The sequence below is a fragment of the Triturus cristatus genome, chromosome 12 (genome assembly GCF_964204655.1).
Source record: "Triturus cristatus chromosome 12, aTriCri1.1, whole genome shotgun sequence".
Lineage (NCBI taxonomy): Eukaryota > Metazoa > Chordata > Amphibia > Caudata > Salamandridae > Triturus > Triturus cristatus.
Window position 1 is genome coordinate 651,375,436 of NC_140595.1, and position 19,322 is coordinate 651,394,757.

At 41.5% G+C, this 19,322-nt stretch overlaps 1 protein-coding gene across 2 annotated transcripts in view; it reads left to right on the plus strand.

Moving 5' to 3' along the window:
* The window catches only part of MTHFSD (methenyltetrahydrofolate synthetase domain containing), a 116,760-nt gene that overhangs the window by 71,964 nt on the left and 25,474 nt on the right, over positions 1 to 19,322 (plus strand). The window contains exons 3-4 of one of the 2 annotated variants that reach the window (XM_085637817.1): positions 9,787 to 9,890; positions 18,260 to 18,373. In XM_085637817.1, coding sequence (XP_085493943.1) covers positions 9,787 to 9,890; positions 18,260 to 18,373 — 218 coding nt within the window. Of the gene's footprint in view, positions 1 to 9,786; positions 9,891 to 18,259; positions 18,374 to 18,406; positions 18,521 to 19,322 lie in introns of both variants that reach the window. The other variant, XM_085637818.1, reaches the window with a different exon arrangement.

The following is a 19,322-nucleotide window of genomic DNA, read 5'->3' on the forward strand; positions in this document are numbered from 1 at the left end:
GACAAAAACATCTATTTTGGTAAAGGAGGAGTCAGAAAGGTTAGCCGTTGACATGCTGATTGGGAAGTTAATGAGTAGGGTAATCATCATTTTAACAGACTCAATCCTTCCCCCACCATGTGATGTATCCTGAGGACCAACTATCTACAATGTCTTTAATTTTGGATAGCAACATTTTCTCATTGTGATCTATGGATTCTAATAGGTTTTGGGAAAACCATAGGCCCCAGTATTTTATTTTGTCAGGAGCCCATTTGAGGCCAAGGTCACTAATAATTGAGCTGTTGCAATGTATATTGAGAGGGAGCACCTCAGTTTTGTCTTTATTGAGACAATATCCTGTGACCTGGGCATAGTTGTTTAGAGTGGACATGATGTTGGGTAGGGCTATATTTGATTGGGAGGTAAATAGGAGAATATTGTCGGCGTAATCTGCCATTTATTTTTTTGTATTCCTGCTTTGAAGGGGATGCCTTGAAAAGAGGGGTACTCACTGATTTGTATCAGAAAGGGTTCCAATGTTGGGAGGAATAATAGTGGGGAAAGAGGGCAGCCTTGTCGGGTACCATGTTGGAGGTTAAAGATATTGGATAGGTCGCCGTTGATGCTTGCTCCGAGTTCTTTGTATAAGGCGAGTATAATTTTGAAATAGAAAGGACCTAGGTTGAAGGCATTGAGAGTGGCCTGGAGGAAAGGCCAAGAGACCTTGTCCAATGCCTTCTCCGTGTCCAGAGCTATTGCACAATTAGGCTTGTCAATGTCGTGGGCTTTCTTTATTGTATGGCTGAATAGTCTGATATTATCCATGCTAAATCTGCCTTTGATAAAGCTGGGGTGGGAGGGATGTGTTCATTTGGTAAGTATGGATTTCAGTCTGAGTGCAAGAATTTTCTCATAGCGTTTGCAATCGATATTTACTAGGGATATAGGACGATAGTTTGTAAGGTTGGAAGGGTCTTTCTCTTCTTTGGGAATGACTATTATCATTGCTTCTGCTGATGTACCTTTAATCGAGGAAAATGAGTGAAAAGGTCCTCTAGGAGGGCGACTAAAGAGGATTTCTACGTTTGTTTGAAGGAGGCTGGGAATCCAGCCGGGCCTGGAGCTTTGTTAGGTTTGAGTTTTTAAATTGCGTTTAGAATTTCACATCGAGAAATAGGGCTTTCTAGGGAGAGTTTGATCCCCTCCTCTGTTTTTTTTTTATATTAATCCCTTTAAGTTAGCCTAAGCAAGATTCATACGAAGAGTCATTACTTTTTGCATGAAGTTTGCGATAAAAGTTCTCAAAGGTAGTTAAACTGTCTTTCTCTTTGTTGAAGGATATGCCATGTTCGTTAGATATAGAGGTTATCCTAGGTTTATGGTAGTTTTGTTTTAGGTAAGAAGCTAATATTGTATTGGCTTTATTTCAACCGTTAACTTTAATGCCTTTGTTTTTTTTAACTAAAAGGTGGGCTTTTTACTCAGGGTTCTGTTGTAGTCATACTTTAGTTTGATCAGTTGGTTTAGTTGTGACTTATCTCTGGAAAATGTAAGGGATTTTTCTAGTGACTTTATTGAGAGTTCCAGTTGGTTTAAGGATTTATTATCTTGCTTGTTTTTCTTAGACATTAGTTTAATAATGTGGCCTCGAATTGTAGCTTTCAACATGCCCCACATAATTTGAGGATTAGAGACCAAGTCCTTTTTGAATTCTGTGTATTGTTCAATTCTTTTTGATGGACTCTTAAATATAGGGTATTCTGAAAGGAGGTCATTCATTCTCCATATTTTGGGTGTGTACTTCGCACAAGAGATATCATAGATTAAGGAAATGGAGGCATGATCGGATACTAAGATTGGTGTAATGGTGGGGTTTGAGTTAGCAGCAACATATAAATCATCTACCAATATGCAATCAACACGCGAGAAGGAGTTGTGGGGGTGGGAGAAGAATGAGTAGTCCTTGCCTGTAGGGTTAAAGAGTCTCCAAACGTCCTTTAGCTTGTCTGTTTTACAGAGGATTAGCATTCATTTGTGAGACTTGTTAGGACTAAAAGGCAGGCAGAATCTAGTGTGCCTTGCCATGGGAGGTTGAAATCTCCACCCATAATGAGTCTGCAACAGGTAGGCAGAAGTGATAGTTTTTCGCTAAGGTTTGGATATTGCTTTTGGGATCGTATTCACTATTCTAAGGTCAGTATTGTCTTTATGTAGTTTAGTGATAAGCCATCTGCCTTCTGGGTCAGCTTCAGATGAGGTAATTGTGAAGCCAGAGAAGATAGCGATGACAGTAAGTAGGCCATTTTTTTATTGATTGTAGGGGCTCAGGATAGGTCACCTACCCAGGATTTCTTTAGTAAGAGAGCTTCTTTTAGGGCGACTTTCATCTATTGTTTAAGTATTCGGTAACCCTTAAGTTTGTGTGTAGTCTAGGATTTTCTGTCTTTTTGGACGGTGGTTTAAGCCCCTAACATTAAGAGACATAATCTTTAGATTATACGTGAGGGGGCGGTATGGATTAATTTGGAGCTGACCCAAGTTTCTTGCCAGGGAGCACTGGGTTGGGGCTGGGTATGGAGGAGGGAGGAGAGTGTGGGTGAAGAGTGGAGGAGGGATTGGTTGGCTTATGGGGTGCCGGAGGCAAGCAGAGAGTAGGAGGGGGAAGAGAAAGATGGAGAAGAGGAGAAAGAGTTATATAGGAAGGAGGAAAGGGAGAATAAATAGAGAAGAGGAGGTAGATAGTGTAAAAGTAGTGTCAATGGATCTAACATATGGCTGGGCAACCTAAGAAGGTACCAAGCAGGCTCTAAGTAGGGAGTGGAGGCCATAAGAGGAAGAACCTAGATTCAAGGAGCTGAGGGCCACGCCTATTGTCAAAGTGTTAAGTGAATGTGAGCTGGTATGGTGCACCCACGGGACATTGTACGTATGTTATTTAGACGAAAGTGAGGTACTGATTTGGATAATGAAGGATCAAGGTGAGATGTTGGGCAAACTAGGATGGGTCTGGGTGAATTGGCGATATTGATAAGATTGCCCTTGAGTGTATTAGTGTTATTTAGTGAATGCCAGGTAGAGACTTGTGAGGGTAAGGTAGGTAAAGGGATATCAGTACATCAATTGATGTTATTGGAAAATGTAAGATGTGCAAACGTGCCTTTTGCAATTGATACTCAAACATAAAACTATTACTTAATCCACTTAGGCAAGTAACTAAATAAACCTAAGAGGGTCGCAGGTATGTAATCATAAAAAATACTTTATTGCATAGAAAAACTGTCAGCAGTGCAGAGTAGCACACAGGAACCCTAAATTATTATGTAGAGTTCTAATGTATTATCAAGGCACAATTAACATGTTAAGTAGCCAAAATATTAAGATGTCTAAGCATGCTGTTTTTAACCGATATTCAAACATTGATATGCAAACATAGACCGTAGCTCTTAGACCACCTAGTCAAGCAGGAAGACTTACCTAAAAGAGAGGCAATTAGGCAAAAGAAAAACCTACAGCAATATGTGATAGCGATAATTCTGAAGTACAGTATACTAAATCGAAAAATGCATGATATTAATGCACAATAACATGATTTCAAAGCGCTATGTTGGATAAATCTAGATTGGGCAGAGCAAAGATTAAGGGAGAAAAATAAGGGGGGATATTAGCAGAGGAGACGCCTACATAGGGGTTTATTAACTGATTGCTCATATCTAATTTAACGTGACTAGCAAAGTTTGACACGAGTCTCCAAAGATTAAGATTGTTGAATGATGAGGCTGACTGGTTAGGAGTAAGGAGTGTTAGTTGAGGGTGGGAGTAGAGAGGTCTCTTTGATTAACTGTGATCGGGATTAACGACTGTTAGTGGATGGATGCATTTGTTTGTCGCACAACAAGAAGATGCTTGAGAATGGTGTTGGAGGAAGGTGTTACAAAGAAAGATCTACTTGTTGTAGATATTAGGTTTGATTAGTAGAAGTTAGATTTTATTAGCTCTTGTTAGATCATGTTCGAAAGCGGATGATTTATGAGGCATTCCAACGATTGTTATTTGCAGTTTGATCTACAGCTGTGCATTGTTGTGATTCAGAGCTGTATTTCTGCTTGCTGGCACCCACGTTCTGCATTTCCTAATTTAAATACCCAAGTTTTAGCTATTTAAGTTCTTGGCCTTCTTATTCATGTTATCCTAATCCTAGCTTTACATTATGATTCGTACACACTTTGTCTATCTGCACGTACTAGTACATTTTTGTGCCTACTTTGAAGTGTTTTAAAAACATACGGTCAGCTAACATTCGGATTACAATTAGCAAACACTAGGGGGACGATTACGATGTGGTCGGAAACAGAGCTGTTCCGACCGTATCGTAATCTGGCGGTCGGATTCCTGTCCGACTGACCCGTTTCGATGGAGTCGTCGGAAAGGAATCCAACTGGTCATTCCGTCTGGCTTCCAACGGGTTCGGAGAGCCCGTCCGCCAGTCGAATTGCCTCCATTATTCCCAAGGGCGGCTCTTTCCGCCCGAGGGATTACGATGTCGGATTCAGACAGCCCTTATGTGCCGAACGTTCTGACACAGAAAGGCTGTCGTAAGTTGACTTTGAGGGCCCCCAGCAGGGCCCCCATGGGTGCATGGCCTCCGGTTGTAGGCCGAGGTGGCACCCATGGTGCCCCCTATTGATCCCTGCACCCTGTGGTAGGCACCTAGAGGTGCAGGGAGGGTGCAGGGATGAACTGCTCCTCACATTTTTACATTGAGAGCATGCATTCCAGCCAGAAGATGGGAAGATAGCAGCCTAGCAGAGCTTCTGTCCCTGGCCATGCATCTGCTCTGGGCCAATACACAGAGCAGACTTGATGTCCAGGTGATGCTTTGGACATCAGTTTATCAATAATGTCTCAATAGGGTCATTATTTATCCTCTTTTGGTGGACCGGGTTCGAAGCCAGAGTATTTCAGAGAGCTGCATCTTTTCATTTTAATGTGTTCTACTAATCAGGCAGAAAAGCATGTCCCTCCCTTGTGTCCAGGTTCACTGTGCTTGAGGAGCAGTAAGTCCCACTCAGCCTAGATTCAGCTGGCAAAGTTCATTTTAGTTATCAACGCCGGGAGAGCTCAAGAGCAGGTCACCGTTGCTAAATTGCAGCCAGCAACACAGTAAGTTGGGTGTGGGGTAGGGGGTAGAGTGTTTCACTGAGGCTGAGAATACTTAAACAAAAGAAAAGCAAAAGACTTCCTGCAGGAAGACCACCATCTCCATTGCAGAGTAAATGTTGAATTTTCAATTGCCCTTTGTTGACCAGAATTGTTAGCCAGCGGCTGGAGTTGGTTTAAGCCCCCAATTGCTTGCTTCATGATGTTTCTGGCTGTGACCTTCTGTATTATCTAAGTTTCAGTGTTGCAATGCTGTGGTTGCGTGCCATCAACCATATCTGTAATGAATAGACTGTGTCAGCAGCATTGACCCATGAGTGGTTGGAGTGCTCTTATGCTTGTGACTTTCTGTATAACTCACTTTGTACTACAAATATAACATTTCTTCACCTGTGTATTCTTTCCCAGAATGGATTGGCGTTCAGGATATTCCCACATGTCCAAAAGCTGATAACTATTTAGAGCAGCACTTCTTAACCTTTTGACTTAAGTGGACCCCCACTGAATCATTCTTTGAATCTGGGGATGTCCACTGAGAGATTATTGGAAGCCGTAGACCTCGACCTAAGCAATTTCTATGATTTGAACCTCAAACGATATACAAAACAGTACAAACACAAGTATACATAAATAAAATGCTCACATATTTAAATATTTTGTTTAATTCAGATGTATTGAAAAAGTTTTCAAATTTTAAATTTTATTCATTTAATTGTATATCATTTATTAATTTTAATATCATTTAATTTTGTAAGAGTTGCGGGTCCACAAATAGTCCTTGCAGACCCCAGGTTAAGAACTACTGGTTTATAGTATGAATTGAAAGATTTTCTCCCAAGATGAGCTGTTTGTTGAGGCTTATATATCCTTTGATACTGTAATAGACATGTGTTGCTATTTAGTTGTGAGGAGTTTGCAATTGATTGTCCCAAGGGCTGTGCTACGTATGTCATGGATGTATCTTTGCTTTTATCACATCAGTTGTAGTGCTTGGTACAAGGTGACATGAAGTGCCACATGGTCTCTGAGTTTGCCTGTGAGTTTCAGTAGTGCCTTGCAGCAGACGGATGTGTCGTAGATGACTCTCTTGTGGGATCCCATGGCATAGAATCGTAATGCAAAAAGTAGCTTCATCTTTTGCTGCTGTGCCTTGTGTTGTGTTTTACAATGGGTTTATGCTGAAATTCACAATGTTTGGAGGTTGCTTATGAAAAGCGCAGATCTACCAGCCTGATCACCAAGAATAATGCGTCATGGGGCACCTTTACCTCATTCAGAGAAAAAGACATCAACAAGATCCTTCAGAATATCAACCCATCCAACCACTTCAGTGACCCGTTGCCCCCAGCCATCTTAAAAAAAATCAAGAATGTACTCATCCCCTCCTGGACAAGGATTGTAAATGCTTCTCTTTCACAAGGCACGGTCCTTGATTGCCTAAAAGCAGCCCAGGTATCTACTATTCTAAAAAAAAAAAACGCAGACAAAGCTGATCTCAATAACTTCCGCCCTATCTCCAACACCCCCACCCAAGCGAAACTCATAGAAAAATGAGTACAATCTCAACTTTGTGTCACATAGAGAATTACCAACTCCTTGACCAGCATCAATCCGACTTTTGAAAGGGGCACAGCACCGAATCAGCGCTCATTCACGTCATGGACGACATTTTAAAAATGCTTGACCTTTCCTCCGCATTCGACACGGTTAATCATGACAACCTCCTTGCCATTTTGAAAAACAGGATGGGCTTCTCTGGTCAGGTGCTACAATGGTTCTCGTCCTTCCCTCACCACAGATCTCAAAGAGTCAAGGCAAATCTCTCCCTCTCCCATCCCTCTCCAGTTATCATGGGGGTTCCCCAAGGGTCCTCCCTATCTCTTATCCTCTTCAACCTGTTCTTAGAACCTTTAGCTAACTCATTAAACTCCACTAACATTCTCTTCCATATGAATGCGGACGATACGCAACTCTATTTGAAAATCTCTTCCCCGGAAAACATCAAATCACTCAACACTACCCTAACATCTACTCAAAACTGATTAACTGAGAACCATCTCCTGCTCAACACCTCCAAAACGAAATTCCTGCTCCTCTCCCCTCCCAACCACATCCCCAAGCTAGACATGTGGCTGAGTCACCTCACTGCCTTCAACTGATCACTCCTCTCATCATAGACTCAGCCAAATTGCTCAGAGTCACTATGGACAAGCACCTAAATATGAAAAATCATATCAGCAAGGTGTGTAAGGGAGCAAACCACTTGAGGAGGACACTCAGAAATATCAAACCTTTCCTTCCACAGAATGATTTCAAGCAGGTGGTCCAAGCGCTTGTCTTGCCTAGGCTTGACAACTGCAGCGCTGCCCTCTGTGGCCTTCCCAAATACACCCTGGCTCCACTAAGGGCATCACTGAACACAGCGGCTAGACTGGTTACAGGCACCAAACGAAATGAGCACATATCCCCAGTCCTAAAATCTCTTAAATGGTTGCCCTACGGAGCACAAATTCAGTTAAAGATTGCCGTTCTGGCGCACAAAGCCATTCACTTCAATACTCCCAGGTACCTTGCGCAAAAACTTGAGCTATCTTGTGGTGCAAGAGCCTAAAGAAGTGCCAATACTTTCCTCTTGAAACCACTCATTCTTAGCAAAAAGAGAACTTATCACAGAGCCTTCTCTGGCGCTCCCCCAAAGATATGGAACTCTCTTCCACCGGAAGTACGCAGAATCTCTGTTGTGATCTCCTCAACGACGGCATTTAAATTGGAAGCCAAAAGATTCCTTATGAATAAATTCTTACCCTAATTGGACTAGGCTCATCTGCTCGAAAACACTGTTTCCTACGTCCATTGTACCATCATTTGTTACTGCTCCTCTTTACCGCATACTGTGACCCCCTTCATTGCCCGCTTATACCTGTTTTATTGTATTACCCTCCATGATGCAATTGTCCTTAAATCTGCGCTTAATCCTGTTTTTTTCTCTTTTTTACTCCTACTTGATGACAATTTTGTATTTATGTCCTTCCTTCCACCCTATTGTAAAGCGCTCTGATATCCCTCGGGATCTTGTTTGCGCTATATAAAACTTTATAAATAAATAAAATAAATACATAAATAAATATGATGTCCTTGGTGAGCCTGAATCAATTCCATGGGCACATTTTAGTGAGAGTGCCACAGTCCTGCGTTTTGCAGTAAAATCATCATTTCTGAGAGTTCTCCGCCTAGTACTGATGTCTCTCATAAATACATATGTGTGTTAGTTGGCGTTGCATGTGTAGGGGTTAAATCTCTTCTTTCAGGTTTCATTATTGTCGTCATCTAAATTGCCAGCCTTTGCCTGCTTGTTATGCTGATGCTGTGCATAAAGGTGCGCAAGAACCTGGCTTTCTTCACTTTGGCTGTATTTTTACAGGAGCGTCCATGTTTGGACACACTCGCCCCACGATGTGTGTGCTCATTTGTTTGCAAGATGCCTTAATTACCACGTGGTGTGTGTAAAATAAACGTGTGTCTAAACATGTCTGTAGTTTTTTCCTTTTTAGTGAGTTTCTTTTGTGGGTGTATGCATTTGGTCAGTAGGTCGTAAAAAGTACTATTAATCGAAAATAGTTCTGCTAGGTGGTGTGATGATGGGATAGGTTTACAGCAATATGTTTGTGTTTTTGCTTTCTGCGTTGGCTATTTGTACGTTGTAAATTAATGTAATTTCATGAAAATTATTATATATTAGGTATTAATTAGATTATGGATTTTCAGGAGCTGTAGTGCTCTCCAAACTTTAGTGGCACTTTCCAATCTGAAGAAAATGTTTTCTATTTTTTTTATTATGAAAGAAATAGACAGAGAAAAGTGCTCTGAAATCTGCATTTTGGTGGTATGTTTTGCTTGAATTTCTTTAGCGGATAATTAATGACAAATCTTGTGAGAGGGATTATTTTACATGTTTCTGCTCTACATATATTGTTGGTCACTTATAGTTAGCAAAACATTTGATAGGAAGGTTGAGAAAGAAAGCCATGGCTTCATCTTTAAAAGTAGCCATCTCATACTGTGGGTTGGACCCAGGACTGGTAGGGGAGTTAAATTACATATGTGCTTTAAAAGGGCTTGATGGCTTATTCGGTTTCTATCAATTATTTGAAGAATTAATGTATTGTTTTAGATCATATCCTAGGTATATTGGCATGCCTGTGACCAATAGGAATATTTTTTTGGTCGACAAGATAGAGACGCTAGTTTGGAGCGGAAGTCTATTGGACAGTGGTGCTTCAGCTAAGAGGGAAGACTGTTAGGCGGTTGGGAGCGGCTTGAGGGTAGCATAAAACGGCCCCAGTGGCAAAGTTGTGATTGCAGAGCAAGGAGAAGCATGCACTATTCATATGAACACATTGCAAGTTTTATTAATGTTTTGCTTGAGGTCTTAAGATCATACTCCTGTCCTGCATTAAAACATTTTAATATAAAAAGGTGTATCATTTTGGGGGACATAAATGTTCAGATTTTTGTTTTATTTTGGTGTCTTCTGTGGCAATGTAATAGGCCGTATCTCAAAATGCTGTTTTGTAAGATGTAAATACTCGTGTCTTAAAGCAGATCTATCTTCTTAATTCATGCATGTTTTTTTTCTTATTATGCAAGGTGTTTCTAAATGGGATATCCGTCAAAAGGTTTGGGACTACATTGAAGAAAAGAACCTGGCTGATTTTCCAAGACCTGTTCACAACAGGATACCTAATTTTAAGGTACAATGCAGCAATATTTTAGAAGTTGTTGATAAAACATAGTTGTGTGGATTTCATTGTGACCTGGTCAAGTGAGTATCATATCTCGTTGGTAATTCAAATATTATGTACCCTTAATTTTCCTTTCCATATTTTGGAATATCAACGATTTGCTTTCTAACTGTAAAGGATGCCTTTCCACAGACATCAATATTTGTTACACAATGTATTGATTTAGTTATTTATTAATTGGTCTTTATAGAGCGTGAACATGATCCAGTAGGCAATAAAGCGCTTCAAATCATAGCTATTTCAAACAAGTGAGGGTGTACCTTAAGTATTGAATTTTCTATTTTGGTACGTTTTGTGGCATAGCCGCTGTTCAACCTTTTAGTGAACAGTGCCTCTATTTTAACTCCAGCTGTTTTAAGGAATTTAATTATTAAGTGTTTTTTAAGCTTACAACACCTTTATGGTTGATGTGTTGTGTGTGTGTGTGTATATATATATATATATATATATATATATATATATATATATATATATATATATATATATATATATTTATATATATATATATCTCTTTCCTCCAAGCTTGGGTACAGCCGCCGCAGCACCAAAACAGCGGGTGCGTCGTTTATGGCTGCAAGGACTGTTAATAACAGCAATTATCCTCGTGAAACAAGGTCTGACAACGCCGTGTACTGGCCAGAAATAGTTTATTCAGTCAGCTTGTAGGACTTGTTTCGCATAGTACATAGTTAGCAGATTATATCAGCAATTGCTAAATTAACCAAGTGAAATATAAAGGCAATGCTACTGAAGTAGACTAAAGGTAGGTATGTCCTATAGCAAAGTGCAGTTGCACCAATAGGTTATTTAAAACCAAAAGCTTTTAGTACCATTAGCAACCAGTTTCTGTGGACAGTCAGTGACTTTGTGCGAAGAGCATAAACTGGATTACCCAGTGCCTACCTCCTTGTTGCTATCACAAAGGCCATTATTGTGTTTTAACCTAACCCACTTAACCTTATAAACTCGTATTAGAGAGATTCCTAGTCTAAACTTAATATATGAAGTGTCTTGTGCCTCAGATTGGATCCAGTCCAGGCATGGCTTCAGACCATTATTTTCTTTATTGGCAAGATGGTTGGATTTTAACTACCCATATCTGGTCATTGTTTTCCTGTGCTTCTCCTCAAGTTTATTGTACTAATCCTAATAAGGGCAGGGTTATCGCATAGGGGATAGAATCCTAGTTTCAAGAGAGCATTCTTTACATATAACTTGCACCTTTTGTGCAGTATCTTCTTTGTAGGATGCTACCTCCAACTTGGATATGCAATGCACTACAAATTGTGCGTTCCAGTGTAACTGTACCCAGAAAAAGATGGGACAGAGAGAGGACGATGATGTTAGAGATGGGTTTAGTATCTAGCTCTTCATACAGTGGCTCCAAGGGGTGCCAGGTCGCAGCTGAATAAGACATCTTAAAAAAATATTTTCAGTTATCTATAGCTCACTGGCCTCAGAACAACATTAAAGGTCGGCAGTGCATATAGTTAATGCAGATGGAGCGGGGTTTCTTGAATTTTAATCTTCGTAAAGTCATCAAACAGAATCATACACTGTTCACACGGACCTTTGATTGTTGACTTGAAGTGTGAAGAAGGAGCTAACGTCAGAAATACATTGCAATTACAGTGAATGCAATATGGCTCCACAAGAACGACCGAGATAAATATGCCTTAAAGGTTTTATTTATAAATTTAGTTCAAATTACAAGTTGAATATGTTAGTAATACTAAAAGAAACAATATGGTAAAACACACATATTCAAATGTTCATGTAGACTAATTTTATATATGATCAAAAAGAATATGCAAAATAGAATGATACACATCAAGCAAAATATGACCAAAGAAGGTTTCATAAAGAAATTTCTCTATTCTAAATAAAATATCGAAAGTGGCAAGGGGAAATTCTATGAGGAAGGTGTCTGCATCAGATGAACCAGGTTTAACGTTCAATAGAAAAAGTCTGAACATTCAGGCATGAAGCTTAACACTCTTGGCAGGGTAAATAAGCAGAGTCTAGAAGAGGTTTTCTCTCAGCAAAGTCAGGATAAGGTTTGATTCTGCTATTCTAAGAGCACACAATTAAAGCCTGAAAGAAGTTTTGAAAAGGCTTCTTATCTTCCACCTAACAGACTAATAAAACTACATTGTTCTTGGGGAGGAGGTAGACTCCCTATTTCCCCAGCTTCCATCAAAGAAGCAATCATCTGGATGGCCTTGAATTCATTATCAGTCCTGTCTGCCTGGTACAGACAGTCTCTGCGACCATGTCAGTCTTCATATCGGACGCCAGAATTTCATTAAAACGTTTAGTAGTCTGCTAATCTAATACAAAGCACAATAAACCTATTCTAAGCTAACAAGTCGTATGATAAGACACTTGCAAAGAATAGAAGAACACAAGACTCTTGGAAAGCATTTTATGAAACGTAACGTGTGCACTGAAGCCTGATTGCGTGTCAGACCAACACTAGATCAATACAATTAGCATAAGTGACTATATCAAATGCAAATTAAAAAGCTTTCATTAAAGAATACATTTATTATAGTTAATCTAAATATACGGGTTACTCATTAAAAGGCATATACTACCACTTACTGCATTTTATTAATCAAATGTAGTTTGATTAATTATGATTAATTCAGCTAATCGCACATTATGTATAAATGTTACATATAAAGGGTTGTGAATTAAATTATGCTTCTCTTAGGCATCTCCCTTTGTCTGTACAATTTGGAAAATCATGCTTACCTACCAGTCCTCTTCTTGCAGCTCCGTACTGCAGTGGAAGTTTGTCTCAAAATACTAGTGGCATTCACTTTATGAGAAACGTAATTAAGTTTGCAGTTAAAACGAATACACGTATAGTCAAAATTATTTCCACATTTGAGAGGTTAGTCTTTAACTGCAAACAATCTTCAGATTCTTCATTAGCAAAACTTTAGTTTTTGCATCATTTGTAGTCTGATCCTGTGTCAAATCTCCAAATTCATTTACCCATAGAAAGCTCTGTCCGAAAAATCAAAACATTGTTGTCAGCAAGTAGAACAACAGGAATTCTCATGTAATAGGTACATTGGTGTAATCTTGATGGTATTGTGAAACTTTCACTTCATTCTCCGAATAGGCCATACAGCACTTGAGCAGTTGTTACTGGTCATAGACCCTTCACAGCGGCTAATTATGATTTTTCGATACCCTTACAACTTACTAAAAGCCACAGATTGGGCCTAATGGACAGGTCCAATCCTGACTACAAATATTATGTATATTAGAACTATGTTTTACATGCATCTATTTTATGAAAAAGCAGCTACGTTGCCTGGCAAGCTGTTCCAGTTTCCTGTCTAACGACTGCTTGCATGTTAGACAGGATGGCTTTCGAGTCAACTCGGCCCTGGTGGTGGTTTAACAAGGCTCAGGCAAATACCTTTTTGGCTCTGTCCAGTTTTGAAACTAACCTACAGTTAGCTGTACTGCCCTTCTTGTGCACAGAAACAATCATAGCTGACTGACAAGATTGGGGTGTGTCAAGTGCTGCATTAAAAACAATACTAGGTACAGGTGCCAATAACTCAGTACATGTGGTTGCTTGTTCTTCCTCTGGGGTCAATACAAACAGGGTAATAATGTAGTCACTCCCTTGAACTACTGAGCTTATAACGGAATTGAGTTTCTGTTCGTCCCTGCCTGCTAGGTAGAGTTGCTGAGGTAACTAAATAATTCATGTGCTCCTGTACATAGAGGGTGTTTATTCTTATGCCCCTAGAATCCCCCTGAAACCATGAGCTACAAGTTCCCAGGCCTCTTTCTGTTTTTTTTAATGTATGGCCTATTTTAATTTGTCCCACAGGCTCTGTTGGGCTTCAAGTTTGTTTTCTAGGTTTCCATCCAATCTGTGAAAATTATTTCACCATTGGTGCAATGATGATGTACCGTTAGGGCCAGAGATATTGTGCATTTCTTTGTCCAGTATTCTGAATCTAACAACCCATGCTTATTATTGGCTTTATATCCCCTAGGGGCTTTATACATGGTCCAATAAGTGGATGCATTGGTAGTCATCTGCTCAAAAAGGCTCAAGGAGGTTCCTTCATTCCCTTTCCTAGTTGAAAGTTGTTAGACCTGTCAGCCCTTTGGGTGGTCCCTCCTCATCATTATTTATTTTGTCCCACTTTTGCCTCAAACCCTGTTATAATTTTTCCTTTTTGGGAACCACCAGACTTTTTAGTGTTGATGCAGGGTCAGGGAGCCATTTTCCCTACCCCTGGAACTTCTGTCTGAGGGCCTGAGACACAAAATGGTGGCCACCCATTGTCACCTGTGACATCATCAGAACCCACTGGAGGTTTCCAGAACATTCTAGAACCCTGTGACAGAGGGAGGCAGTTTAGAATGTTGGGAGGCCATCTCAGAGTGGCAGTTGGCATCTGACTAGAGAGGAGAGAGGACCAGTTCAGAAGGAGGTCGGAGTAAGGCAGCAGGGGTGGAAACCAGTGCTTGGAGTGGGGTCCAGAAACCCACCCTTGATGCTAGTCCCTACTGACCAAGCCCAGCCTAGAGCCCTGTGTGGGACCAAGCCCAGCCTAGAGCCCTGTGTGGGACCAAGACCAGAAAAACCATCTTAAGGACCTAAATATTGTGAAGAGGCCTTAAAGAAGAAGACCAGCAAGCTCCTGACCTGTTTAGCGGTGTCCTCCTGGAGTCCTGACGTCGAGAAGCCTGGAGACCTGAGGCCTGAGGTGGAGAAGCGGCGCTGACAGAAAGCAGACGTCGTACCCGGAGCCGTCAGAGGTCGAGAGAGGGCGCCGACGGAGGTCATGGAGAGGCACCGGAGGTCGAGTAAGGAGTCACCTGAGGTCGAGGTGAAGCGCGCCGGAGGTCGGGAGTGGAGATCGCACTCCGGAGTCGCCGGAGATCGAGGTGAAGCGCGCCGGAGGTCGGGAGTGGAGATCGCTCTCCGGAGTCGCCGGAGATCGAGGTGAAGCGCGCCGTAGGTCGGGAGTGGAGATCGCACTCCGGAGACGCCGGAATCTGAGGTGAAGCGCGCCGGAGGTCGGGAGTGGAGGTCGCACTCCGGAGACACCCGGAAGCGGGGAGACCGTGACCCTGCGACGCCGGAAGGCGACATCGAGCCGGAGCGGCCCAGCGACATCGAGCCGAAGCCGCCCAGCGACACCGAGCCGAGGCCGCCCAGCGACATCGATCCGGAACCGCCAGCGACACCGATCCGAAGCCGCCCAGCGACACCGAACCGGAGCCGCCCAGCGACATCGAGCCGGAGCCGCCTCACGACATCGACACGGCGCCGAGCGGAGCCGATCATCGTGAAAAGGGCAGTAAGTGGTAGAGAGGGCATCTGAGGCCCTGTGGAGCCCTAAAAAACCATTCTAGGGGCTAGAGGGGTGTTAGAACCAGCCTGGGAGTGCCAGGGGTGAACTGAGACTGGTGCAGTGACCTCTGTGAGGGGTTGTGTATTTTGGGAGAGCCAGATCCCTAGGTTACCCTTATTCTACCTCAGTTCAGGCCCAGCCTTGACCAATCTAGGTGGGACACCCCCCATGTCATCCAAATGACCACAAGCTGTACTTGGGCATAGTAAAACCAAACTACCTCAGGAAAGTAATGTGAACTGTAATTGTCATTAATTGTGTTATTTAAGTTATTGAAGGTGCTTTATTTATTGACTGTAATTATTGTCTGACTGTATTTATTCCTGCATTGTATTTATTGTCTGACAGTATTTATTAGCCATTTGTATTTATTGCACCCCTATTCATTCCTTGCTCATTTATGACCTGATCCTATTTATTGAAACCCCACTGTGGTATCATTTATTTGACCTGCCCTTTTAAAGGAGAATCTTATGGTACTGTATTTATTTTATGAACCCTGCAACTAAGAGAAAATAAGATAAAGACAAACTACTTTCTTTCATAATTTTTACGGTGTAGTGTCGTTTTTGGAACGGATGAACGCATGGTTATTGCGAGGGTGTGACGTACGCTTCACACGGTGCCTGCCCCCAACCGCTCGAGCCAAGCTACCACTGTGCTGGGAACCTGGTGACTGCTAACCCGGTTGCCCGGTTTCCAACAAAAGTGTATTATTGAGATCAACCGTTAGTTCTTCTATCAAGAGGGGGGCCAGTCTACTGCAGGTCTCCCTTTTCCATTTTACTATACTTCTGTGTGAGCAAACACATGTGGATGATGATCAAATTGGCAGTCTCTAGAAGCACGGTAAGGTCTGTTTAAATACGAATGCTGTTACTAATGGGTCACTGTAGCTTTCTAAACGCAAGACTACCTCTGTCTAGACCGGTGGCCAAGCTTCAACATTCACTTAAATGGAGCTGATTAGATTGGACCTGTTTCTAAACCTTTGCAGTTTACTAGCTGGACCGTCCAAGCTAGTACACCTGTTTGAAAAGTTCAACCCACCGACCAACAGCAATGATGTTCTACTTCCTCACCTCCGATGTTTCTTCACCAACACAGCGGTCATCCGCCCAGGCACTCCTTCACCCTCACTTTTCAGAGGATGAAGGAAGGCTCTTTTTCACCCTCAGAAAAAAAATGATGTTCACAAAAACATTCTTATGGAAAATCCGGGTTATTAGCTGAGAGAAGGTGCTTTGCAATCTCCTTTTTGTTCCAATTGAGCAATGCAAACCAAATGAATTATGTATGCTGTTTTCTCAGATTATGGTGAGAAGTGTGCAGTGGGAGGCAGGGCAAAGTTATCAGGGTTTACAAATGTGATTTTGTTTGAACCAAAGGGTCAATCGTAGTTTTATGATGACTTTCCTAGTTTACCAGTTGTAAAAGCCTAGTCCTTGCCACTGTCGCCTTCGTTTGTGAGTCTAGTAGTTTCTTGCTGTAGCTCTCCTTAGTCAACTCTAAGATTGGCTTATTTGAGGAGAGTAATCTGTGAACAGTTTTTCATCCTAGAGAACATGAAAAAACAAAGCAATCAAACAGTGAGAAATTGCTTCTAGTCTTGAGTTGAAATTGCAAGTGAAGACCAGATAGGTAGCAGAACTTTGTCATCAGCACATAGACTGCAGACACACATGTTAATGACAATTCAATTTAAGGAGTGACTCTGGAGCTCATGGGTGATGAATGTGTTCTCATAGGGTATACATGTTAAAAAGTGGGGCAATGTACGTTAGTACTATCCGCATTGGTGGAGGATATGAACATCAGAGCAAAGAATGCTGAGTACATTTGCCAACAATATGTTTGATGAACACGTAGGAGTCACAAAGCTGTTGGAAGATGCAGTGTACCCTAGAGGTGCATATAGAGGTCTCGGGGCTACCAGGCCAGAGTGGCATTTGCATAAAGGTGGCATAAAAGTAGGAAGAGTTTGTTCATGGGGCATGGATAGCGAGACATTGTGCAGGTTGCTTTGGTGCCTCAAGAGCATGTAAAGGAGACCTGGGTACCAAAGAGTCGAAGAACACCTGGATAACAGAGTTTGGAGAGTAGAGAGCAGTGCAAGTGACTGCCAGATGTGTGTGCTTGTACTGCACTGCCTAGTTCCATTGGCTTGTCAAGTTTGTAGATTGATTGTGTCATTGTTTAGCTTTCATGTTACATCATCAGCGGTGCTGTTTATGAACTCGTGTGATGACATACAAAGTTGCCAGAAATGCATTGGAGCTGTGAATCTTCATATTGGCACATAAATTATATTTTTAGATTTTGCATTCTAACATTAGGATCACCTGAGCTGAATTTGTTTGTGTGGCATTCCTTATCTAAATGGACAGATAGCAAAGGGGCTTTACGTGCCCACTTTAGAGATTTATGTGCGATCTGCAGATCACAGGTACAAATATTATGGGAGAATATTTGTATTTTGTTTTAGCTTCCGAGCATTTGTAAGTTGAAACTTAGTAACCGATATTATTGAAAGTGGATCAAAGCAACAACATCTGCAGTACCAAGTCTCATACAAAAAAAGAGCTATATATATCGAACCAACATCCCAACTTCACCCAGGAAAAAGGGAGCACGCACACGAGGATTCAAACATTGGCTGATTTAATGTTTTGAGGTTCACTCCAGACCCGGCAGCAAAACAATGAGACGCGTTTCGGCTGCGAACAGCCTTTCTCAATCATCATATATTGCTGAATGTGGTATTAGTGGGAGAGGCTAGCCTTGTACTTTAGAGAGAGTGCTTCATTTCAGTGCAGTACATAAGAATAGGAATTTAAGAATTGTGTATGTGCTTGCTGATCTTACTTTCTAAATGTTGGAAGAGTGATGAATCATTATATCAATATTTTGTGATAACAGGGTGCTGCTCATGCTTCAGAAAAACTACCAACTTTGCAAGAGTTTAGACAAGCTGAAGTAATCAAAATTAACCCTGACACGCCTCAGAAGAATGCCCGCTTTCTTACACTAGAAGTAAGTGATACTGTACTCATTCTTTTAATGCAGGGTTCACGCCATGCTTGTGCAGGTATTAAAGATCTTGAAGTGTTCAACAGAACCAGTGAGGTTAAAGTGGACCCTGATAAGCCTCTCGAAGGAGTGCGACTAGCAGCACTGGAGGTACTTTGAATAACCTTATACCACAAGCCTATATTCCAATCCTACTTTGGAGTGAACAGGTAAAAGACATTGGTTGTTTCAAATGTGTGCTTCTATGTTTGTGTTGACACTGTAAATTCTAAAGTGCCTACCCCCTTATGTCCCTAGCTTGTTTGAAACCCAGCACCCAGTTGATGTTGCTGGAATTTTTGCCAAAACTTTAGTTATATGCACTCCCACCCCCTGGATTTCTCGCCGGCCTCCTATACCTTTCTTGGTGTCATCAATTTATGTCAACACTAATACAACTGGGTCGATGGCCTAGTACTTTATCTATGGTGCCTAATTATTGAGATTGTTTTACTTTTAAAAGTAATCGATTTTAGCCATGCATTCAGTTCTTCTTGAATTGATATGCTGATGTACATTAGGAAACTGAATGAATGAAGCCGCATAAGGATCGTTTCTCTATTACCTGTGTGTACTGCAGCCATTACCTTGGGTGCATGCTGCTCTTTTCAGCTTGCCCTTTCTCTTTGCAATGGGTTGTTTATTTTCAACAACAGTTCATAAAACTTTGGAAACATTCCCAACTTTAAAAAATCAATTTATGTGTGCGCTACTTCGCAAATCACTAAAACAATACAATGAATTATACCCTAAAGTTGTACATGCTCACCACTCGTTTACTTTAAACTGCAGTGTGCTAGGCAGATGATATACAATTCATGCTGGCCAGACTCTAACAGACATTTCATCTCCCGCTAATGCAATGTTACACATGCCTGCTTAGTTCAATGTGCTGCCACTGTTTGGTGGGCAA